A 25189-nucleotide genomic window follows, 5' to 3' on the forward strand; every position below is an offset into this window, starting at 1 on the left:
ATGCTGAGAAAGCCAGCAAAGCTGGGAGCATGGTAATGGTGGCTTCCCAGGAGCAGTCCAGGTGTGCACAGTTAATGGCTGAGAGCTTGCCTGTGAAGACCCCAAACATCCATCCTGCCTCCCTGTTAACCTTTCCCCACGGACCCTGCAACCTCAGCTTTACTTGCCCTGATGCCTCCAATAAATAGCACGAGTTTAGAAAGACAGAGAAACTCTACAGGTAAGAAGAGAAGGAGATCTAGAAAGGGCATGTGGGTACGTACCAGGGAAAGCGGGGGTGGTCTGTCCAAGGGGAGTAAAGGGGGTTTGCTGCATAGCCAACTGGTGGAGCTTGGTCAACTGCTGAGGGGTAGGAGGGACATTAGAGCTAAGAAGGTTATTGGCATAGAGTACAACAAGTCACACCGAAAATCAAGAGCAAAATTATAACGGAAGGAAGGGGAAAAAAAAAAGAAAAGAAAACCAAACCAGGATGCCATGGTGAGACATGGCGAGAACATTAGCAGAAGGACTTGGCCTGGGTGAAATGCAATAATGCCCAAATCTTTTGCAGAAGTGCTTGGTCAGGGTCTGAAGTACGATACCAGCAAGAAGCCCATTCTTAGTTTCTGCCTCTCGTCACACGATTCAGCTCCCTCACCTGTGGCACTTCCAGCTGCTGCCTTCCACTCCCAGCCTTTGCAACCCACCACCAGAACCCTGCTGCTTGCTTCAGGGTAGCTTTAGAGCAGAGGAGCTGCCTCAGAGGCACTGCCAGCCTGGTGGCCATCACCTGCCAGCAGCCAAAAGACCCTCCTTGTGCTGCTGGAGCTGCATCGGGACCGCTCGTCCCGGCAGCAAACGCTCTCGTGTTCTGCCTCTGGTGGGAAAAGCCCCTGGGAGATGGAGAAACACCGGCTCTCAACATCAGCTCATGAGGAGCACAAGCCCCTTGGCAGTGTGGGGAAATATGGGCTTCAGCCATGACCAGTAGGTATTTCAGATCCTTGTATCCCTTGTTGTGCCAGGTAGGTTTTTGTGCCCCGTCAGGAAGCGGTTGCATAGAGAGGAGTTTGGAATACATTTTGTGCTCTTGTTTCCCTGCTCCAAATGATAAGAAAAACCAATAGAGCAAAAGTAAACAACACAAACAGGGCTGAAGTCTGGAAGTGAACAAGAAGGAGGGTCTTTCCCACCTCCTGCTCAGCAGTTTTACAGGTGCTCAGAGGGATGCTAGGACTGCATCATCCCCGAAACCCAAACCGCTCGTTGCACCTGAGCCTCCCCAGTGAGAGAGAGGCCAGGGTTATCATTTCCACATTTTTGGGGGAAACAACACTCAAAAACCAACTTGCTCCTGCAAGCATGGCTGGGGAGGGAGTGCAGGGAGGTCTGGCTGGCAGCAGAGCTAGAAAGAGTAGATCAGAGAGGCTGAGCACACCGGGAGAGACACTGGAAAGAAGACAGCAAGGAGGGGAAACATCTGCAGGTCCCTGGAGAGGTACCCGAGGGAGAGGTAGGTCTCATGGGAGAGGTCTCACCACCCCAGGAGAAGGGGCACATGCACACCTCTCCCAGTGCAGCATGGAAAATCAGCCAAAGGTGGTGCTACGACGGGTCCTTGTGCTGAAACACAGCCAGGTCTGGATAGGAGCAGCCATCCTGAGGGCAGCAGGGACATCAGCACCCACTGCTTTTTCACTTAACAACTGCCCTGTTTTCTACCAAATCAAACCCAAGTCCACCCTGCGTGCAGAGCTCAACCAGTCCCACTCCAGATGAAAGCTCCTGATGAAGCTCTTTGCCCCTCTATGCTGTGGGGCACCAGGCAGACAGAGCCTCTCAGGCTCCAACTGTGCCCCCAGGGCAGGGGTCCTGCTTTGTCCAGTGGGGGAAACACAATATTCTTTCTAATACTTATCTAGCATATTTTTAAGACATAGCTTGCATAGCAGTGTTTAGCAAAGTCCCATAATTACAGCAATTAATAAAGCCTGCAAGAAGAGAGGATGGCTATGCCTTGGACTTCAAGTGAAGGCTGCTACATAAATGGTTGCAGAGCATGAAATGTTTCCTGGAAAAAGCTGGAAGCAAAAACCTGAGACCGTTTCTTCAAACTCTGGGTTCCTACACAGACCAGAAGGGAGTTCCCCCACCAGTCATGCTGGGAGGGACAGGATAGGATAGCAGTGCTGGGACTCACTCTGCCTGGCTTGTGTGAGACCTCACCTGCAGTACTGTGTCCAGTTCTGGAGTCCCCAACATAAGAAGGACATGGAGGACATGAGTCCAGAGGAGGCCATGAAGATGCTCAGAGGGCTGGAGCAGCTCTGCTCTGGAGCCAGGCTGAGAGAGTTGGGGTGTTCAGCCTGGAGAAGAGAAGGCTCCAGGGAGACCTTAGAGCACCTTCCAGTGCCTGAAGGAAAGCTGGGGAGGAACTTTTTACAGGGGCATGGAGTGACAGGACAGGGGGGAATGGCTTCAAGCTGAAAGGGGGAGCTTTAAATGAGACATTAGGGATAAATTATTTCCTGTGAGGGTGATGAGACCCTGACACAGGTTGCCCAGAGAAGCTGTGGCTGCCCCATCCCTGGCAGTGTTGAAGGGCAGATTAGATGGGGCTTGGAGCAGCCTGGGCTGGTGGGGGGTGTCCCTGCCCATGCAGGGGGGGGGTTAGAGCTCGATGATCTTTAAGATCTCTCCCAACTCAAACCCTTCCATGATTCTATGACAACACACAGCCATGCCCAAGACATCACTAAGCACCCAGAGCAACACCCAGATACATCTCATTGTCTGCCAGGCTGCTGCATCCCCAGGAGCAGTGCCCTGCTTTGGCAGCTTTCCTGCACTCCACATTCATTTCACTCCCCCACACCTGTGACTCCTGGCTGCTGCAGCCATCCCTTCATCTCCCACCACCAATTCTGTGAAGGCAGGAAGCCACACATCCCATCCCAAATGCCTCACGAGTGCTCGGGCAACACCCAAGCCCTTCATTTGCCAAAACTCCCACTGACCTGAGCGGGTTTTTCCCGGGGAGGGGGAAAGTCAAGGCAGGAGCTCACACTTTGGCTTTGGCATTCCCAATTCCATCCACTCTGCAGCCACGGGTCTGCAAAAGGCATCTGCTAAACACAGACACCTCTGAGAATGAGGGCAATGCCCTAAAAATCATGTTCACTGCTGGTTTCTGCACTGAGCAGTGTTTAAAATGACCAATCCTTGTAAGAGAGCTATGAGAGGAAGGATGGGGCCTGTGACCCACCCTTAGGAACAACTATTTCCAGGTCTCAGCAAATCTGCTGGGAGGCAGGAAGAGCACAGCCAGCAAATGTCTTAAATGTATTATATACCTGTCAAACAGAGGAGTCTGGTAACAAGGAGAACACTCCCAAGCTGTCACCACCACTTGCAGAGGAAACAAAGAACATCTCAATCAACGCCCACTGGATCCGCAGGTGTGTTTATGTTCTGCTCAGGGAGCAGAAGTGAAGCACACAGAGCTGAGAATATCTCTGAGCCACCATCACAGCCCCCCACTCTTAAGTACATGCAGAAAAAACAAAGCCTGGCCTCCACTCAATGGGGTGGAATCAACACCCCTAAGGACAAAGCCCAGCCCACAACTCCTAAGGGTGCGCTAGTGGCATCCAACAGCCTTGCCCTGTTCTCCAGCATACAAAAAAGTAACCCCCTGATTTAATACCCAAGCATCCCTCAGAAAGAGCAACACCATGTCATGCTCTTCCCGTGCCTCCTGGGGGGGGGCTTATTCCACCCCCATCCCCAGAGAGGCACTTTGTGCTCAGCCCCCACTGACTCACAGACGTCCCAGCAAGAAGGGGCCTCCACGCTGGGACTCGCCAGGTCTTTCACCCCCCTCTGGAACACGGTTTAGAAAACCCCTGCTTTTTCCAAGAGCTCCCCAGAACGGCCCCAGGGGACGTGGGTGACATTTTGCCCAGCCTTGGCCCCTGCTTCTGAGTCACCCTGAGGAGGATCCCCCAAAAAGGAACATCCCCCTGCCCAGGCTTCAAGTAAGAAACCCCACACCCCTGGAGCTCTGGCTTCCCCCCACCCCACCAAGGCACTCAGCACCTCAATAAGCCCTTGGCTTACCAACATTTTAAGAATAAGGGGAGAAATAGAGGAGAAAACATCTTTTTTTGTTCCCTTTCTCGGCGTGTTTTGCTCATTTTGAGGCACAAAATGCATAGAGTATGGTTTGTCTCAGAACAAAGGGATAGCACTGAACAATGCAAACAATTTAGCATCAGGCCAAGTCCTCAGAACTAATAAAGTTTAGAGCTAACAGGTTAAAAGGCTATTCAAGGTATTACAGAGACTATACACGGCCAGTTACTTTGAAAATGTGCTATTAATATTATTGTCTAATATTAATATGATGTGTATCAACACCAGCATGCAGGTGACATGAAAGGGTGTAAGAAAAATGAGGGTAAAACTCACATCCGGGTGTGGAATGGCGTATTGTCCCTGAATTGTATAGGCCTGCAAAGGAAAAAAAGACACCATTAGGACTGGCAGGAGGTGAGGCAAAGCCCCAACCCTCTCCACAAGGACTGCTGTCCCCAGGCTCTGCTCCTTTCTGCCTGACGTGGGGTAAATGCTGTTAATGGAGGGGAGACAGGAGAGCTCATCCCCCACCCTGCTCTGCCCAGGACACCCCCCATGGGAACACCTCTCCCCTTGCTCTGCTGCTGGTGAAAGCAGGGTGCAGTACCTGGAATTCTGACCTAGCCAGCCTGATGCTGGGGCTGGAGGGGATGAGGGAAGCCTGTTCTGTGCAGCAGGCAGTTGCCTTGCACACCCCCTGGGCTAGCCCAGGGCGAGACCCCTCCCCTGTGCTGCCTTAAGAGCCACCAGGGGAAGAGCTGCCCCTGTGCTGGGGCAGGAGGGAGACATACCCCTCTGATCAACACCAGAGCACACTGAGCTACTCAACTTGAAGGGCTCAGGCTCAGCTTGGCTTTTCCAAAAGGAAGGAAACAACTCTTGAATGGGGCCAGAATTGCATGGAGTGGGAAGACTGGGCTTTGCTGTGCCAAAGGTATTAATCAAACCAGTGAAGCACAGTAACATTACTGCTGCCCTTTGCACCCTAAACATAATCCTAGAAAGCCAGCCAGCCCAGGGAGCCTCTCTGTATTGTCAACTCTCAACACACTTCCCATCTTCCCAGTACATTCCAGTGCTGTGGAGGGGGGAAGTCATTGCTGTACAGAAAGCAGCTGGTGCTGAGGTCTCCCCAGGCATGGAGAGGGCTCAGGGACAGGCTGCCTGCACTGCAATGCCTTCCACCCAACAAATCCATGCAATGCCTGCTAGGCAAGCTCTTGAATGACTTTCCCCATGATTTGTAGCTCTTTTGTCAATAACCTGAAAACAAGCACCACTGTGCTTAAAAGCCAGACCCTAGAGAGCCCAGTATTTGGGACTTAACCAGCTAGCAAAACGTATCACGTGTTGACACAAAAACTCAGATGATTCTGAAAAGAAAGAGATGGAGAACACTTTAAAAAGGGAGAGTAAAGATAGCCAGCAAAGAGGAAAAACCCAACTCTCTGAACCTCCTGCAGATTTGCTGCGTCGTTTGCAAACAGCAAAGAGCTTTGAGTGAGGAAAAGCCCCCAAATCCTGGAGGAGGACAAAGCCCCACACACCGTGGGGACGTGGCAGGGGCTGCTCTGAAGAGCTGGCTCTTTCCTGGCAGCTTCATTTCTCATCAGGTTTTGATTAGAAAGAGCCAATTGAAGGCTGGAAGGTGTCTTGGACAGATGCAACCCCACTCTGACAGCACCTGCCTGTGTGACCTTCTGCAGAGGCTGATGTCACTCGTGGACAAAGGGGCTGATCCCTTTGGACAAAGGGGCTGATCCCTTTGGCAGCTGCCACCAGCCACCACGTCCCTCAGCCTGCAGGTCCAACCCTCCCCAAAGCATCTCACTGGCACCACCAACTGCCACCTGCTGTCCTCTGCCCACCCACCCTGTGCCACCCCTGGGGGAAGCAGGGAAGAGCTCTCTCTCATCCCAGAGGCACCTGCTTCTCCCCAGTGTCACTTCTGTGCAAGACACCAACCCTTGGCCAGCAGGAGGAACACTACCTCCATCTTACTCTCTCTTTTGAGAAGATAAGTTCACCAGGCAGCTAGACTCAAAGCTCTTTTCCAGGACAGCTGCTCAGACCGAAGGGCACCCTCCTCCTGATGCAGGCAGTGACTAAGAGATGCAAATTCACTGTGTGCTGCCTGAAATAGCTTGTGCTTTTGGCTCTGCTTCCAGCCTCAGTTTGCCCTTCTGCTATTTATCATGGTTATAACAATTCATGTGGTGCTGCTCTGGATGGCATTAGCTACCTGGTGCTGACTCTACCTGGCTGCTGGGGCTCCCCTCCTGCACCACAATGCAATGGCATCTACAGGCAGATCCTCAGCCAACTGGAGAGGTGAGAAGACGAGGTAGATAAAACCCCCTCTTTTTCAAGTTCCCTCCTTAAAAGCCACCACCTGCTAAATGGTTCTTGTTTCACAACTCAAATGCTGCCCATTTCTGTCTGCAGAACAGCCACCCAAGCCAGCATGATGCTGGCTCTCCCGTGGGCAGAGCTGCTACCCAGCTTTGCAGCAGAGGTTATGGCCTTTCTGGGGGGAGCAGCACCCCCAGACAAGCTGAGCACCAGTGATGGGGATGACTCCTTCATGGAGGCTGCCCTGAATGGAGGCTCAGCACGGTCCTGGAGCGGGTAGGATGACCCCTTTGAGTTAGGTTAATGGTTGGACTTGATGATCTTAAAGGACTTCTCCAACCGAGATGATTCTATGATTCTACCTCGGACCACTTAGAGCTATGCAAAATGATGCTGAATTTGACTAGAGATGCCAGAAAAGAAACCCTTGTGGCCACCGTGAGAGCATGGTCACGGCCTCTCCCTCAGTGGGGCTTTTCTCATTCCCTCCTTCACCCTGCTACCTGCTGGCAAACACTGAACTTGGTTCTACAGAAGCAAACTCCAGCCTTTTCTTGGCGCACGAGCGCCCGGCGGAGCTGAAAAACCCTCTGGGCTGACCCCCTTCCCCTTCTCCTCCAGCAGCCACCCCAAGAGCTGACCCATCTGCCCGGGCCTTGCCAAAGTGGTTCTGCAAAGAGCTTTGAGTCCCAGCTGCCCCGGCAACACGACGGATGGGATGACACCATGCAAGTCAGAAGGCAAGAAACCTGAGTGCACTAACGGGCAGCGGCTGGTGCTGCAGTAAAAGGCTGAGGTTGGCAGTGGAGGCTGCAAGCGGGTCGGCTCTTACCTGACCACCTGCAAAAATGACAGGGGTGGAGGCGGGCTTTGGGCGGTAGGGGATGGTGGCACCTTTTGGTGGGGACTAGGAAAAGGGACAAGGAGAGGGAGAGAGAACATTAGAACAGCTTTCCTGAAACGGCGGCAAAAAAAATAAGAGAGTGTTAGAAAAGCACCCGACGGCCCCCGGGGCCGCCCCCGGCAACACCCGCACCAGGCAAACCGCGTTTCTGGACAGGAGGACACGGGGGGGAAACGGGTGTGGAACTGGGCAACGAAGACAAGCTGGGCTCCAGGAGATCCCCTGCCAAGGCACGGGAGTCTCAAACACCCGGCCAGACCTCCACGGTCTCTCCCTCGCTCTGCTCTCCACAAGCTGCACTGGTCTAGACTCCAAGGTTGGAGCGCGGTGCCCTCCTCTCACACACGTCAAGGAGGCCCCTCAAGGTGCAGGGAGATGGGGAGGTAGAGCCACGGACCAGGCTTTTCATCCCTGGCTGCCAGGAACCTCCTTGTGCAGTAGCTTTCCTTGCAGCCTGAGAGCTCCTGCGGGTTGGCAGCCAGCCTGGGGTCGTGCCAGCCGCGCTCGGCAGCCGCGGAACCACGAGCACGGGCACCACAAGTGAGCAGCTGAGGGACCCAGAACCATCCTCCAGATCTTGGATCCCTCTCATCTTCCTCACCCACTGGAACGGGGTCACCTTCGCTCAGGTGTTGTCACTGCAAGGTGTTGTCACTGTGGTTCAAGACCTCCTGTGCCCCGGTGGGACAAGCGGCAGCAACCGCTTCGGCCAGGGTGCCAAGCTCTGGAGGAGCTGGAAACCCCTCTCAGATGGCAACACCAGAGGTCTTCTCCTGGAGCTGCATCGTGGCAGCAGCCCGTGGGATGCCAGCCAGCCAGGTGTCAGCAGCAGAGGCAGCGACCCATGTGTTCTCCCAGCCCTCCTCCTGCAGCAGCGACCCGGGGCAGCCCCACTCCAGGCTGGCCAGAACATCTTGCTGCTCCCTGACTGGCACCTGGATGGGTCTGAGCAGAAAGCTGCAGTGATGCACATCAAGCTGAAATGACCTTCTCACCCACGTTCTCTGTGTTGGTTTTCTCTTGAACATAGAACAGGCCACAGGAGAGATTTTGGAGGCTTCTAGGGATCTGGAGAGATTTCAGATAAAAGCCTCTTGGTTCAACCTGAAGTCAAATGGCTCCATGACTGCTCTGTAAAGATAGTCCATATAAATTACATTATCTCATGGAAAACTCTTTTATCTTTTTCTGTACATTCTTCTAAATGTCCACTTTTAGTCAAGGGGCATTTCCCAACCTTCCTGCTAAGCACAGGTCTCCAGGAAAGCTGCACAATCACAACCACAGGTCTGCATGCTTTTGTTTACTGCGTTACAAACCTTGGAGGGGATGAAGCAAGGATTTCTCTGGTGAGATCATTTAAGACTGAAAGGTGACGAGGAGCATCTCTGCAAAGTGTTCAAGTCAGGGGATTTCTCAGACTCCAAGAAAACTCACAGGTTTTTCCCTTTCCTACAGCTGAGCCATAGAGAGGAGCAGCAGTTTGGTCTGTGAGAGCATAACCTGAAGTCACCATGTGCCTGAAGTCACACTCCTCTGGTCGCAGAATGCACCCTCTTGAGCAGAATGCACCACTGCAGCAGTGGTGGGGAACATAGATGGTGGCAATTCCTCCTCAGCTGTGCTGCTGCCCACCTGAAGTTGCTTATGTTTGGTTCTCCTTCACCTCCACTGAGCCTTGGCAACCTCATCTGAAGCTCTTGCAGTGCTGAACCTGCTCCTCCCCACCGTGACAGGGAAGCAGTGTGTGGGCTGTGCAGCAAGGCCTGAGGTGGGGGGTCTGTGCCCTTCCACTTCTGGGAGGCACCAGGAGCAGAGGGTGTCATTGTCCCATGTCCCAAAGGGTTTCCTCCTGAAGCTTCTCCCATCTGAGGAGGCAGGTGTGGATGGTGGGCACGTGGCTGCAGTCGACAAGAAGCCACTGGCAGCATCTCTCCATGGCAGAGATGTTCAAACTCTGCTCATCAGCATTTCTCCCAGAAAATGGTGCCCTTGACACATGAGCCCTGCTCTCCACCAGCCTTCCTCACCACCTTTCCCACCGTGCCTCGCTGGAGCCTTGGTTTGCACTCCCAGCCCTGGCTCCCCCAGTGCAGGGGGATGCACTGGGCTCCTCCTCCCAGCCGTGGTCCTCACAGTGCTCTGCCAGCTCCATGCTGGTGCTTGCTGGAGCAGCTGCAGCTCCCACCCCCTTCCCACAGCAGCCTTGGAGCTGCTGGGACACCAGGCGATGGCAATTCCAGCCCATCTTGGCTTCCTTTGGCACCCCTCTCCCCTGGAGCCAACCCTGTGCCACAACACAAAGCATCTCCCTTTGGGGCACCTGACCAGGCAGGTTCCCAGCGTGGGACTCTAGAAACAAAAGTGTGAAGATGGTGGGGAAAGCACACGGGGTGGGTTTCCAACAGAGGTACCAGGAAATGAGTGGTCCGACAACGCGTGGTGACGGGTATGAGAGACACGCTCCACAGCTCCCAGCTCTCCCGTGGTGCCAGCTGGGTTTATTTTCCTATGTACTTTACCCCCGTGGTCACAGACTGTACCTCCAGCATCACCACACAGATCTGTTTGACACACTGGATAATTGCGTCGGGTGTCCCCGAGATTGTCACCGCCCGCTCCGTGGAGTTGGGCAGCATGTCCCCCGCCACTTGAACCTGAGCACCTGTTGACTGGAGACAGAAAGAGAGAGGAGGAGAATTTCCCACAGCTGAATGCCTTGCCCTTGGCAGCCAGATCCAGCTCTGATGCCACAGGCTTCCCGAGGGCAGCGCTGCCCCTTGCACACCGGGGAAGTCCCACGGGATGCTGCTCCTACCCTTCTGGGAAGCACGGTGGTCACAGCACGAGGGTCCCCCTTTTCCAAGGGGTCAGAGCTGCAGTTACATGCAGTACCAAAGCCAGGCCTGCCTTACCTCCCTGATTTCCTTGATCTTGGAGCCTCCTTTGCCGATCAGTGAGCCGCACTGACTGGCTGGCACCACCAGCCTCAGCGTCACCGGGGGTTTGCTGGTGGCAGTGCTGTTGCTCATTGAGTTGTTTATGTCCTTGGGAAGAAGGAAGAAGGCAACACATCAGCCCGTGGTGCCCAGCCTTGCCATCCAGGCCAAACCCAAACACCCTGGGGCCAGAGGAGAGGGGTCACATCCCCCAGCCCCCCACCCAACAGGTCTGCAGCTGCATCACTGCCCATTGAGAATTAAAAATTAACTGTGAGACTTCCAGGATACTTCACTGAAGCTCAGTTCTTGCCTAGTTAGAGATGTCTGGAAGGTTCTGTGCCAAGGTTGTGTACCAGTTAAACAAGCCCAACCAGGCACGCATAGGTTGGAGGTACCCAGGCCCTCTGCACTGCTGCCCCTGCAGTGGGTACAGCAGAGACCTGCTTGCCCAGTGGCCTACCCAAAGATCTGGATGCAGACCATTTTATTCTCCCCTCCTGAGGCCAAGAGTTCCCCGTTGCTCACCTCCTCAAATTTGTAGGCAATCATGGCAAAAGCCTTGAAGATGGCATCAGTGGGGCCAGTGATGGTCACGATCCGCTCAGGGCAGTTCCCCTCCGAGATGTTGATCCTTGCTCCACTCTGGAAAGAGAAGGGAAGGCCTGGAATAACCACAGCCAAGCAACCAGCAGGGAGGATGTGCAGCCCTTCCTCCAGGCTGCATCCTGCCCCGACCTGGGAAGGTTCAACACTCAAGAGCAGAAGCTCAGATTGAGCCCCAGGAGGCCAGCAAGTGCATTGCTTTCTTGGTCTCTGGTCATCACCTCTCCCAGCCTAATCAACATCCCATCTAACCTTTAAAAGTCCCACCCCTTCTCCCTGTGGTGCTTCCAGAGCTGCACTACTCCAACCCTCAGGCAGGGTTTCCAAGCATCCAGCTTGGGTCTTTTACTGCAGAGCAAACCCACATGATCCAGGTAAGACCAGCTCACGGGGTCACTGCTCATGAAGAGTGTTGCTTACTGATCTGATTAACTCCTTGGCAGCTGTAGGCACAAAGACCCTGGGCAAACTCAAGCATCTTAGGAGTGACTTCATTTCACTGCTTTCATTAAGGGCAAAGTCTTGGTTCTGGAAAGTGCCTCATTTAATGGGACAGGAGTTTGTTTGAATGTGGATTGAGAGAACTGGACCAAAGGGCTGTGGGCACAGCCAGCTTGTGTGTCCTGACTCTGGGAATTACTGCACGTATCCCACGTGCAGCCCTGGCCACTGTGCTGGGCAGGACAACCCAACAGCCCTTCCCACTCCTCTTCCCTCCTCCCACAAATCCCTTTCAAGAGCAGGGCTGCTCACCTCCTCACGCATCTTCTTCACGGTCTCTCCTTTCTGAAAAAAGGAATCAGAAACACAGGCTGTTGTAAAAAAAATCAGGACTTCCACCTTCAAAACAACCCTTCCAGACATGCATCTCTAATCACAGAATCACAGACTGGTTTGGGTTGGGAGGGACTTTAAAAATCATCCAGTTCCAAATCCCCCTGCATGGGCAGGGACACCTCCCACCAGCCCAGGCTGCTCCAAGCCCCATCCAACCTGCCCTTCAACACTGCCAGGGATGGGGCAGCCACAGCTTCTCTGGGTAACCTGGGTCAGGCTCTCACTCATACAGCAAAGAAATTTCTTCCTAATACCTAGTCTTAATGTCTCCTCTTTCAGCTTAAACCCATTCCCCCTCATCCTATCACTCCCTGCCCTTGTCCCAAGCCCCTCCCCAGCTTCCCTGTACCCCTTTCAGGCACTGGAAGGTGCTCTAAAGTCTCCCTGGAGCCTTCTCTTCTCCAGGCTGAACAAACCCAACTCAATACACAGCCAAAGACCTGGCCAGCTCTGCACTGCCTGGCCCTCCATCCCCAGGTGAGGGGCAGGCTGAGCCACCATGGCCCTGCTCCCCAGGTCTGTAACATACGACAGACAGACCAGCTACACCACTGCAGCTTCCACCTCTACCTCTGCATTGCCCATTAGGAAGAAAACCACATGGAAAAAGCTCAGAAACCAGTTGGATGCTGTGAGAAGCTGTCACTTCAGCTTCCAAGGGCAGTTATCTGGAGAGATCTCATTACTTTATATCCAAGCATGAAGCAGGTACAAGTGCAAATCTTCCCAGGCCTGGGCAGGTTGATGGAAAAATAGGGTGCAAATATATAGGAGGTGTTTAACCTGCAAATATTTGCTGCCATAAACTTGCCTTTTCAAAACACCAAAAACCCATCCCTGTTTAGCCAGGACTTCCTGAACTATCCCAGCAAGCACCAGGGAGCAGAGAGCACCTTGTGAGGCTTTTCTGCACGACCTAAGTCCTGCGTCCTCAGATGGGTTTGCATGACATTTCTCTCTCTCTCTCTTGATTAATCTATTTAATTAACCTGCTGGGCAACAGAAACACCTATTTGTAAGTTTGGTGGTTGTTTTTTTTTTCCTGAGGGAATGGTCTTTTGGTCCCTCAGTGGGTCTGCACATCATGCCTGCCTCACAAACCCAGTGACAGGGTCATGCACAAGGAACACGGAAGGGACAGTTCAGGGAGGAGGTGGCTCTGGCATCTATCACACCACAGGCAGAACATGGTGCAGGCAATAGCAGGAAAACACACACTTCAAAGGTGTCCTTACCTTTCCAATGATGCTCCCGACTTCCTACCAAAAGAAAAACAAGCCAAACACAAAAGAAAAGACATTAGAAGACATCAAGCCAACCCCATCATGAAGCAAAGACCTGGGGCACACTGTCCCCAGCAGAAGGACAGGGTGGGTGGAGGCATGAGAGGGGCCAGGAGCCACCCACCCCACCAGCAGGAGGAATCCTGCTCCCAGCAGGAGCCTGGGGCTGCAGGGACTGCCTGGACACAGCTGCAGTGAGGATGAGGAGTGGGAGCTGAGAGGGAACCCCCCCCTTTTTGGGAGCCCCTTACCTTGCCGTGCATCAGCAGCCGGATGGTGAGGGTGACGTTCAGGCCGCCTTCAGAGACCTTGGACTCCATTTCCTGGCAGGAGATGGGAGATGTGTGTTAGCTGGGAGGGCAGCCCTGGGGCAGGAGGAGGCAGCACCACAGCCGTGTCACCTGGGGACAGAGAGGGGAAAGGTTTCCTCTCACAAGGGGATCCTCCGCGTGGAACGGACCCTGCGGAGCTGCGTGGGAATGTCACAGCTGGAGGAGCTGCAGGGAGATGTCACAGCTGGAGGAGCTGCAGGGAGATGTCCTGGGATGAAAACCTCCGTGGGTGCTGGTAGGGCTGCCAGGGGGACCATGCCAGGCTGGGAATGACCCACAGCTCTGCCAACAGCTTCCTGCCAAAGCCACGGTGGGAGCCAAGGCTGAAGAGCACGAGGTGGCACAGCCAGGCTGGCACCCCACACCTGAGAGAGCCAAAAAGCAGCTCTGCCCACGGACAGAGGAGTTGGGGCAGCCTGGCCAAACACCAACAGCTGAGCTGGGAGTTCAAAAAGACCCAGAGCCCCTACCAGGCAAACCAAAATTCACCATTTCGAGCGTGAATACGAGACGGAGAAAATCAAACCAGCAGATTTTCAGTAACCAGGAAATGTCTGTCTGACCCCAGGAGCCCAGAGCTGGTGTCCCAGCTGCTACATGTCTGGGTTTTCAAGCTGACCTGCATGCCCTTTGGCTGGGCTCTGTGTGCCAGGGCCACACCAGTTCCAGCTATTCATGCTCTGCACGGATCTAACCAAACCTCTGCAAGTTCTCCCACTGCTGCCACGTGCCTTTCCCTTTCCATTCTCTCTCCTCCTCTGCCCTCTAGAGGGAAATTGGAATTTCCACTGATATATTGAAGGCAGGAAGGAAAAAAATTACATCAAATCACCAAATGGCAACAGACCCTTCCCCTTCTTTCCTGATGCCTCCTAGGAAGCACCTCTGAGCAAGGACCAAGCATGTGAGATGTCTCTGCAGGCTTGGGGAGACAGGTCCTGTCTGTCTCAGAGGGAGGTGCCAGCATTCCTCTCCCTGCAATGCTGAGAGATGGAGAGCAATTCCCCCCCATCCCATTTAATTCCTCAGCACAAATCAAGTAGGAGATTTTTAAGCCTGGTCACAAGCATTTTCCTTTGTTCAGACAAGGACTTCATGTGACTGAACAATGGGAGGTGAAGCAGCTCTCCAGTGGTACTTGAATGTAAAAAGGCAGCAATGCACAAATCATGGCTTGGATCTAAAAGCTCCTCTTGCAAGAGGTTCTGCTGAAACCCAAAATGAGTAAAAGCAAGGTGGTGTTCCCACTGAGCTAACAGGAGCCAGGCTCACTGGGAATGAGGTTGCTCAGACCCTGCCTGCAGGTGACAATAAACCAAAACGTGAAACCCTCGCCAGGAGGGCAAGAAATGACACATCCAGCCAAAAGGCTCCGTCAGAAGGGGTGAGGAGGAGTCTGTTTTGGAGGAAGAAGCTGATGATGACCTTGGGGACCAGAGCAATGGGAACAGACTGACACATGACAGCACAATGTGCTAGATCACAGCATTTCTCCTTCAAGACTGAGCCCATTGCAGGCAGGCGAGGAGAAGCGACCGGTTGTGCTGGGTAACCCCCTGCTGATTTTGGGGTGTGAAAAGGATGGACCCCAAAGCCCAGTGGGGTGGCTGAGGTGCTCCAGACCCAGGCACAGCCCCGTGGCAGCACGAGAGCTGGTGTTCCCAGCAAGGTGGGTCACAACCTGCCTGCTAAGGACTGGCCAAACTGGCACGTCTTCCCTCTTGGGATGCCACGGAGCAGCAGGACTTCCCAGGGATTGGTCTGCCAGCCTCTGCTCCACGTCCCTCTCAGGGGGGACCCTGCACTGGGCCGTTATGTAAATGTTTCCAACTGATTGAAAAAGTGGGTCATGTGTTTGCCAAATGCTCCTGGCTTTAAGATTTATCAGCATTATTAAATTAAACACGCTTCATGCTCCAGCGAGCAGGAGAGCTACATTGGCCTTTTCTTAATCATACTAGTGAAAGGTAAGTCTTTTATAGAGGGGGGGGGTTCAGAAGCTCAATGGAGATGATGGGAACAATAGAGCCCAGGCATTGACCTCCCCCCCAGAGCCCTCCTTCTGCACAGACAAAGGGCTGGGGGGGGGAGAAATTATCCCCCAAACGCCATTTTGAGCATTTTGGAGCACTCCCTGCCTGGAGAGAGACCCATCTCAGAACCTTCCTCTTCTCCATGGTATTCTGCCTAGTTCCCAGCAGCTCTGAAATGGCTTCTTTGTCTGTCTCCTCGAGAGCCCCCAGGACACCATTACATCCAGCCCAACGGGCAGAGGGGACCTAGAGCCCAGCTCCAACCCAGTGCAGCCCCACAGAGGCCAAACAAGCAGCATCAGGAGAGCATCAGGAGCAGTAGGTGTTGAGTTTGGCCCCACAATGGAGGTTGCAGAGCAAGCCAGGAGAGGCTTGGCTGAGCATCCTGCCCAGGCACCCACAGGGGGAGGAGCAGGCAGCATCCTGCCAGGCATATCCATGGAGGGGAGCAGCCCAACATCTCTGCAGGATCAGGAGTGCTGAGCTGTCCCAAAACAGCTGGAGAACCTCCTTCCCAGGGGTGATCCCACTGTAGAATAAACAGCCCTTCTAACTGCAGCTGCCTTTTGGGAGAGGAGGCACCACCAGCACACAGAGCAACCTGGTTCTTCCTCCTCCCTTGGTTTTGAGAGTTATCTATGTTAAATTCTGGGAAGATGAAATTCCTTCATCTATCAGGACTTCTCCTGATCTGAAAGAGCAGCTCAGGCACCAGTGACGAAGGAGAAGAAGAGGAAGGGAAATATAAGCCCAGAAAGACTCCTGCTCACCACACACAAACATACACACTCTGATTTTAATCCTTTCCAGTGTTCTGGAGGTTGGAGCAATCACCTAGGGAGGTGCTCTTGCCTTTACACTTGCTGATACCTCATAAATACTGACACCCTCCTCAAATTTGAGCACAACCTTCTAATTAGGGCAATTCTGAACACCTCGTATTAAATTAATGTAATACCATGATCATCTTCCAGCTGGGAGATGGCACGTGAGGCAGAAGGGAGGGAGACTGAGCTCTGGGCTGGACTTTTATTTCCCAGCCTGGTTTCCAAACAGGAGCTGGAAAAGAAGCTGCTGGGATCCCTGCAGCCCCCTCAGAGGGGTGATAGCAGGAGGCTTGGCTGAGCTCAGGAGGCATGGCTGGCTCTGTGCTTGCCAATGCCAGCTCTCCTCCTCCTCCTCTTCCTCCTCCCCTTGGCTCCCTGGGCACGTTATCCATGCGTGAGCAAGTCCTGCAGCAAATGCTGCCTGCACCTCCTCTGAAAATGCCCCGTGGAGAGCCAAGGCATCTGCTGCCAGAACTGGGGAGCAGCTCCCCTGGGACAGCCTGCGACACAGCTTGTCTTTTGGAGAAGGTGGTTGAGGCTCCTGTAAACAAGCTCCACCACAAAACTGTTCCTTGTCTTTGGAGCCCAGACTCCAAAGGGATGGTGTCTCTTATCTGCACTGAAGTCACCCTTGCTCCTCTGGGATGGGTGGTCCTGCCAGCAGAACAACTCTACACAAGGTAGAGTTTATTTGGTAGATGTTGCCATGGAATATTCTCATCAACGTTACAGAGATCAAGTGCAACTGCTTTTCCTAAGTATTTGTGTTGGGGGGCAGCAAAGCTTTGGTCAAGCTGGCTGAAAACAGAGAGGACAACTTGGCACACCAGGCACTGCCAAGCAAACTCAGTCAAGAAGGTCTCCCATTGCCACCCTCACCCATCACACAGCTGCACAAAACCACATGTTCTCGATGTTCTTAAAGATCTTTTCCAACCTAAATGGCTCTGTGGCCAGTGCAGGCTGATAAACTCCCAACACCTTGGAGCCCCATTGACCAAGAGCCCCTGCCAACACGTGCAGGGAAAGCACAGGGCAGCTGGGGTACCTGTCTGCACAGGGATGCTGTGCCACCTGCCCAAAGGACCACCCTGGAGACCCTACCCTGCAGCATCTGGGGCAGTTGCTCAACAGCAACGTCACCCTGAAAAGCATCCAAGGCACTTCCCAGGCTCTTTGGTGCCCCAGGAAGCCCACCAGCTGAAAGACAAATGTTAAAGATCACCACAAAGCTTCAGTGTCCTTCAGCAACAGGCTGCAGCACCACCCAGAGTTCTGATGTGGTTGGCAGACTTGCCTGTTGGGGATTAATAACGTGGCCAGAAAAGTCCATCCCTCAAGACAACACTTTCCACTGGGAGGGAGGAAATGTTTAAGCACCTCCAGCCTCTCAACACAACCTTCACAAAACTCGGGCCAGCATTTTCTGACCCCTGAAAAGCAGAAGATGTGCTAAATGCAGAGAAAAGCAGGGAGAAGGCAGGAAAGAAGCTGCTTTTCTGACGTTTGATCCTTCCTAGCTTGCTCTCCTGAGGAGCACTGCCCGTCCACCTGCGTAAGCAGGAGCTTTCTCCCCTCTCATCTCCCAGCAGCTTGATCCTGCCATTAAGACCTAATCCTGTGGTTTCCAGCATTGTTCCAGCAGCTGGGAAGCACAGCCATGCAGCCAGCTCAGGATTATGACGACAACACAGTCTGGCCAGGTCAGGACAGAGGTGGAAGGAGGGAAAAAAAGAAAAATGCTACAGCAGAAAACCAAAGTCAAGCCTTCCCTGAAACCCAGGCTCCAAAGGGAAACAGGTCAGCCACCAGCAGGCTGCCAGAAGATGAAGCTGTGAGAGTACAGCAGCACCACCTGCACGAGTGACACCAAGTGCCATTTTGCAATAAAGCTCCATTTCCAGCTGCTGCCACTTTCCACGGGCTCTGGTCGCTTTGTTTCCTCTCCAGCTTCAGTGGAAATATTTTAGAAATCTCTAAGCAAAAAAGGCAAAGAAGACCCCCCCTGCTACATCAGCCAGCAGCACATCCCTGCTTCCCACCTGCCCTTGCTCTTTCCAAGCATCACAGCAGACCTATGTCCCTGCTCCTGCCCTTACAGCAGGCACATCCAGAAGCTTCATTCTTGGTCACCTGCCTCCATTTCCCTGCTCTCCTCTAGGTGAGATGTCTCTGCTCATGGCCCAGGATGTCACTCAAGGGCTGCTGACAAGTAATTATAACCTGCTTTCCCCTTCCAGCACCACGGGGCTCTTCCAGTCTCACCCACCTCTACCCCAGTTCTGTTGCAAGGATGCAAATGTGCCTTTCTCTGGACCCTCTGCTCCCTCCCTCCCTTCCCCTCCCTGCTCTGCTGGCTCCTCTGCCCACAGACTCAGTGCCAGGGCCATCAGAACAACCCCTCCTGCTGCCTTCTTTGTTATCTCCATGCTTCAGGTTGTCTTCTAACTCCTTCTTCCCCCACCAATCCCTTTGCCAGCTGCAGCTCTTAAGAGCTCTTTTCTGTTTCCTCCATGATCACTTCCTACCACCCTTCATGTCAGCATGGATTTCTGCCCAGATCCTTTACCCTCTGGAGAGCAAGGGTTGGTTTTTCACACTGGATGGCCCTGCAGGGAGAAATACTGGCTCTAGATATTGGTATCAGCTAGACTTCAGGAGCAACTGGTATGATGGCCCATGGTTCCAGCCCTGTCACACCATGGTGGGCTCAGCCATATTCCAACCAAACACTTCTGCTCTCAGATCAGCCCAAATCAGAGAATCCCAGACTGGTTTGTGTTGGTAGGCACCTTAAAAATCATTCATTTCCAACTCCTCTGCATGGGCAGGGACACCTCCCACCAGCCCAGGCTGCTCCAAGCCCCATCCAACCTGCCCTTCAATACTGCCAGGGATGGGGCAGCCACAGCTTCTCTGGGGAATCTGGGCTGGGGTCTCATCACCCTCACAGCAAAGAATTTCCTCCTAAGATCTAGTCTAAATCTCCCCTCTTCCAGTTTGAAACCATTCCCCCTTGTCCTATCATTCAGTGACCTAGCTAAAAGCCCCTCCCCAGCTTTCCTGGAGCCCCTTCAGGCACTGGAAGGTGCTCTAAGGTCTCCCTGGAGCCTCCTTTTCTCCAGGCTAAAAATCTCCAACTCTCCTAGCCTGGCTCCATAGCAGAGCTGCTCCAGTACTCTAAGCATCTTTGTTTGGCTCCTCTGGACTTTCCTGAGGAGAGCAGGTAAGTCTCTACAACAAAGAGCAGTACAAACCCACCTCCAGCCTGTGGACACTTTAAACCCATGGGAAGATGCCCAGCAAGACACCTGCTGAGCACCTGCAGCCCACAGCACCTCAACAGTGAACCAAGACCAGGAGCAGCCACCCACAGAAGTGCAACCCTGGCACAGCTGGTGCACGGATCTGCAGCCACACGTGCAGTCAGAATCAGGCCCTGCATGTCAGAAGGCTCCAAGGCAAGCCCAGCCTGAGGAGAAAGACAGGTTCTGCCACAGTGGCAGTGCCATTTGTGACACCTTTTGTGTCAAGAAGGGCCAACAAAGCTGCATCTTTCCCTTACCAATCACCCCGGGATGAACGTTCTGCATGCAACGACTCCAGCCCAGGTGGCAGAGCAGCAGGATGGTAGCACCTTCCTCTTGCCCTGCTACATCTGCAGGAGACATAAAACTTGGGAGGTTTCTCCTAATGAACAGGCTCTGGGGAGATTTAGGAAGCTGCACCTGAGATACATACCAGCAGAGATCTACAGGATGCAGAATTCCCATTCATTCATGTGTGGCAAGCAGAGGTTGGACTCACAGCAGCGAGGGAAACTGGATTTAGTGGGAACAGGCTGTTAGATGCCCTTGTGCAACCCCAAAAACCCTGGCTGGGCTGGTTTCAGGGCTCATTGATTGTGGAACCCTGAACAAAATCAGTTACTTGACCTGCTAAACAACCATCTCAACAAGCTGAGATAACCCTGCTTGGGATCATCATCCGTCTTCATTGAGTGGATTTAATTTTGGAGTAAATTGAAGCTGCTTTTGGAAGGCTGCTGTGAACAAGGCACTTGAATTCAGCCACTTCCAACTCACCTTCTTAGTTACTTTTGGAACAATTTGCCAAAATACTGTTTTCAGGGAGTGTTAAACTGTTTTAAGTGCACTGGAGATTTTCATCCATTGGGCGACCAGAGGCAACGCTCTCTGCACTGCTCACTGGGGTCCATTATAACTAAGAAGAGCATCCTCAGATGTTTGTGAGCAAGTGCTGGGTGGACTCAAGACCCCGTGTGCTGAGGAAATAACACTTCTTGGGCTAAGGAAGGTCTCCTGGATCACAGCTTTTTCCTCTGTCGGCAGAAAAACTGATCCATTTCAGTTTGTTTTTTCCTGTTTGTCCCTCCATGCCCAAGCCAACATTTTGGAGAGGCTGGGAGGGAGGACCTCAGAGGAGGTGCTGATGGACCAGTGAGGACCAAGCACTGGGCTTGGTCTCTGCCCAGTGCAGGTGGCCTGGTGGCCTCAGGAAGGCCAAGCTGGCAGCACTGCATGGACCTTGCTGCAGGGCTCAGCACTGCAGAGGGGGGTGGATTCTGCTGCAGCCACTGAGAAGCAGGAAAAAAAAAATAAATCCCCAAGCTTTCAGAAATGAGCTTGAAAGGGACCTGCCTGGCACTGCAGAGGCTGGGAAGATGACCACTTCAGTGCCACCCTCCATGTCTGCACAGCCCTGAAGGTGCCAGGGGGGACAGGGAACAGCAGCAGTGCCACAGGGGGGCTGGGAAGGGAGAAACATGGGTGATGTCAAGAGACCCAGAGAAGCTCTTCCACCATTTCTGCAAGCACCAGGAACAAACGCCCTCTGGGATGAGGCTCTCCAGAGTGAGGAGATGCCCTACATGGTGGTAGAGTGGTGGCAGCAATGAGGCTGTTCCCCCTGTCCTGGAAGAGAAAGGGAAGCCTGGGGCAGATTAAACCATTTGCAGATGGCTGGGAAATGCTCTAAACCCCACCAAGACATTTCTCTGTAACACTCCTGCTACTCTGCAAAGTGACTGCTCTGGGGGGGAAGCTGATACACTGGAGAGCAGAGCAAGAGGCCAGGTAGGCACCTTAAAAATCATTCATTTCCAACTCCTCTGCATGGGCAGGGACACCTCCCACCAGCCCAGGCTGCTCCAAGCCCCATCCAACCTGCCCTTCAATACTGCCAGGGATGGGGCAGCCACAGCTTCTCTGGGGAATCTGGGCTGGGGTCTCATCACCCTCACAGCAAAGAATTTCCTCCTAAGATCTAGTCTAAATCTCCCCTCTTCCAGTTTGAAACCATTCCCCCTTGTCCTATCATTCAGTGACCTAGCTAAAAGCCCCTCCCCAGCTTTCCTGGAGCCCCTTCAGGCACTGGAAGGTGCTCTAAGGTCTCCCTGGAGCCTCCTTTTCTCCAGGCTAAAAATCTCCAACTCTCCTAGCCTGGCTCCATAGCAGAGCTGCTCCAGTACTCTAAGCATCTTTGTTTGGCTCCTCTGGACTTTCCTGAGGAGAGCAGGTAAGTCTCTACAACAAAGAGCAGTACAAACCCACCTCCAGCCTGTGGACACTTTAAACCCATGGGAAGATGCCCAGCAAGACACCTGCTGAGCACCTGCAGCCCACAGCACCTCAACAGTGAACCAAGACCAGGAGCAGCCACCCACAGAAGTGCAACCCTGGCACAGCTGGTGCACGGATCTGCAGCCACACGTGCAGTCAGAATCAGGCCCTGCATGTCAGAAGGCTCCAAGGCAAGCCCAGCCTGAGGAGAAAGACAGGTTCTGCCACAGTGGCAGTGCCATTTGTGACACCTTTTGTGTCAAGAAGGGCCAACAAAGCTGCATCTTTCCCTTACCAATCACCCCGGGATGAACGTTCTGCATGCAACGACTCCAGCCCAGGTGGCAGAGCAGCAGGATGGTAGCACCTTCCTCTTGCCCTGCTACATCTGCAGGAGACATAAAACTTGGGAGGTTTCTCCTAATGAACAGGCTCTGGGGAGATTTAGGAAGCTGCACCTGAGATACATACCAGCAGAGATCTACAGGATGCAGAATTCCCATTCATTCATGTGTGGCAAGCAGAGGTTGGACTCACAGCAGCGAGGGAAACTGGATTTAGTGGGAACAGGCTGTTAGATGCCCTTGTGCAACCCCAAAAACCCTGGCTGGGCTGGTTTCAGGGCTCATTGATTGTGGAACCCTGAACAAAATCAGTTACTTGACCTGCTAAACAACCATCTCAACAAGCTGAGATAACCCTGCTTGGGATCATCATCCGTCTTCATTGAGTGGATTTAATTTTGGAGTAAATTGAAGCTGCTTTTGGAAGGCTGCTGTGAACAAGGCACTTGAATTCAGCCACTTCCAACTCACCTTCTTAGTTACTTTTGGAACAATTTGCCAAAATACTGTTTTCAGGGAGTGTTAAACTGTTTTAAGTGCACTGGAGATTTTCACCCATTGGGCAACCAGAGGCAACACTCTCTGCACTGCTCACTGGGGTCCATTATAACTAAGAAGAGCATCCTCAGATGTTTGTGAGCAAGTGCTGGGTGGACTCAAGACCCCGTGTGCTGAGGAAATAACACTTCTTGGGCTAAGGAAGGTCTCCTGGATCACAGCTTTTTCCTCTGTCGGCAGAAAAACTGATCCATTTCAGTTTGTTTTTTCCTGTTTGTCCCTCCATGCCCAAGCCAACATTTTGGAGAGGCTGGGAGGGAGGACCTCAGAGGAGGTGCTGATGGACCAGTGAGGACCAAGCACTGGGCTTGGTCTCTGCCCAGTGCAGGTGGCCTGGTGGCCTCAGGAAGGCCAAGCTGGCAGCACTGCATGGACCTTGCTGCAGGGCTCAGCACTGCAGAGGGGGGTGGATTCTGCTGCAGCCACTGAGAAGCAGGAAAAAAAAAATAAATCCCCAAGCTTTCAGAAATGAGCTTGAAAGGGACCTGCCTGGCACTGCAGAGGCTGGGAAGATGACCACTTCAGTGCCACCTTCCACGTCTGCACAGCCCTGAAGGTGCCAGGGGGGACAGGGAACAGCAGCAGTGCCACAGGGGGGCTGGGAAGGGAGAAACATGGGTGATGTCAAGAGACCCAGAGAAGCTCTTCCACCATTTCTGCAAGCACCAGGAACAAACGCCCTCTGGGATGAGGCTCTCCAGAGTGAGGAGATGCCCTACATGGTGGTAGAGTGGTGGCAGCAATGAGGCTGTTCCCCCTGTCCTGGAAGAGAAAGGGAAGCCTGGGGCAGATTAAACCATTTGCAGATGGCTGGGAAATGCTCTAAACCCCACCAAGACATTTCTCTGTAACACTCCTGCTACTCTGCAAAGTGACTGCTCTGGGGGGGAAGCTGATACACTGGAGAGCAGAGCAAGAGGCCAAAAGAAGCTTGGCAAAAGGGAGAAAATAAGGCACAGCTCAGCAAGGCAAAGTGCTGAGCTTGGCTGTGTGCAGTCGAGGGAAGAAATTCTTGGCTGTGAGGGTGGTGAGAGCCTGGCCCAGGGTGCCCAGGGAAGCTGTGGCTGCCCCATCCCTGGCAGTGTTGAAGGGCAGGTTGGATGGGGCTTGGAGCAGCCTGGGCTGGTGGGAGGTGTCCCTGCCCATGCAGGGGGGTTGGAACTAGATGAGCTTTAAGGTCCCTCCCAACCCAAATGAGTCTGAGACTGTCTAAGGGCACAGAACCAGAGGAAGAGCTCCCCATCCACCTAAGGAAGGCTGGGAGACACAACTCAACCTGCAAGTTTAGGATCTGCAGAAGGAAACCAACACTGACAAGGTGAGTCCTCAACAGAAACCCAGCCAGCAGAGCAACCCCAGAGCCCTGGGGCCAGCACAAACAGCTCATGGGGAAGGGCTGGAGGAACCAAGGCTCTGCAGAATAAGGCAGGCAGGGCAACAGCCTGAGTGAGGGGCAGTGAACAAGATCCAGTTCCAGTGCTGGAAAAGAGCTTCCCCACAGCCACATCCTGGGGGTGCCAGTGTCATCCTGCCCACTCGCCGTTGTCTCAATGATACAAACCTTGGCCCGTTTGCAAGTAAAACTCATCTCTGCTGGACAACTGCACTCACAACCTTGACACTGTGCTATGCCCAGTGTGGGCCACCCTTCAGGGATGAACCCAGTTCAGCCTTTTTCTTTTCCCCAGCCAGAGGCTAAGGACCAGAAGGCAGGAAATGCTGCCTCCCGCTGGGAGACGCCTCAACAGGTTCCCCAGGGATGTTCTGCATCAGCTCCAAAGGACCTGTGTCCTGCCCAAAGGGTGCCAAGGGCACCCAGTGTTGGAAATGCACCCCTCTGGAGGTCGAGGGGTGAGACACCCAGACAGCTGCCTCCTGTGTGCCAGCCTTCAGAGGCAGGACAAAGGACACCCAAAAAAAAGGATGCCCATGGGGAGAAGAGACCATGGGGAGTTGTGTGGACCTCAAAGGACAAGCTGCTTGTCCTCCAGAAACGTGGCAACAAGAGGGCACAGCTCTGCCAAGAGCTCCAGGCACACTCCTGGCATGCTTTGAACTGGGGAAGGGGGGGGATGAAAGGGGGGAAGGCAGCAGCTGAGAGCACAACACCTCTGGGGCCTCGGGAAAGCAGAAAGCAACGGGCACCTTCATCCCTGCTGTGCCAGGGACCCAGCACCTTGAGGGGGCAACTCAGTCCTCTTAGGTGACTTAGGGACTCTCTCAGGTGACTTAATCAGCACCTGCAGGTGGATGAATGGTTGGAAGACCCACAGAGGGGGGCACCAAACCTCCCCCCTCCTGCTATTTCACTTGATCCAGCCTCCTGTCCCCTAATCCCTCTCTCTACCTTGGCCCATCAGGCTCCATGTCCTTGCAGGCAATTCCAGGCTGTGGGGCACCTCCTTCCAGTGCATCCTAGGAAACAGAAAAGGATGCAGCCAGGACAATCTCTGCACAGCTTGGAATCAGCAGG

The 25189-nt window shown here is 53.5% G+C and overlaps 1 protein-coding gene across 1 annotated transcript in view; it reads right to left on the reverse strand.

Moving 5' to 3' along the window:
* The window catches only part of PCBP3 (poly(rC) binding protein 3), a 45105-nt gene that overhangs the window by 10357 nt on the left and 9559 nt on the right, over nt 1-25189 (reverse strand). The window contains exons 2-10 of the mRNA XM_009996892.1: nt 13292-13363; nt 12993-13016; nt 11674-11706; nt 10843-10959; nt 10291-10422; nt 9919-10047; nt 7304-7378; nt 4453-4494; nt 264-342 (exon numbers count right to left, since the gene is read on the reverse strand). Coding sequence (XP_009995194.1) covers nt 264-342; nt 4453-4494; nt 7304-7378; nt 9919-10047; nt 10291-10422; nt 10843-10959; nt 11674-11706; nt 12993-13016; nt 13292-13360 — 700 coding nt within the window. The 5' untranslated portion in view covers nt 13361-13363. The remainder of the gene's footprint in view (nt 1-263; nt 343-4452; nt 4495-7303; nt 7379-9918; nt 10048-10290; nt 10423-10842; nt 10960-11673; nt 11707-12992; nt 13017-13291; nt 13364-25189) is intronic.

Source organism: Chaetura pelagica, unplaced genomic scaffold (genome assembly GCF_000747805.2).
Source record: "Chaetura pelagica isolate M959 unplaced genomic scaffold, ChaPel_1.0 scaffold300, whole genome shotgun sequence".
Taxonomy (NCBI): Eukaryota; Metazoa; Chordata; class Aves; order Apodiformes; family Apodidae; genus Chaetura; species Chaetura pelagica.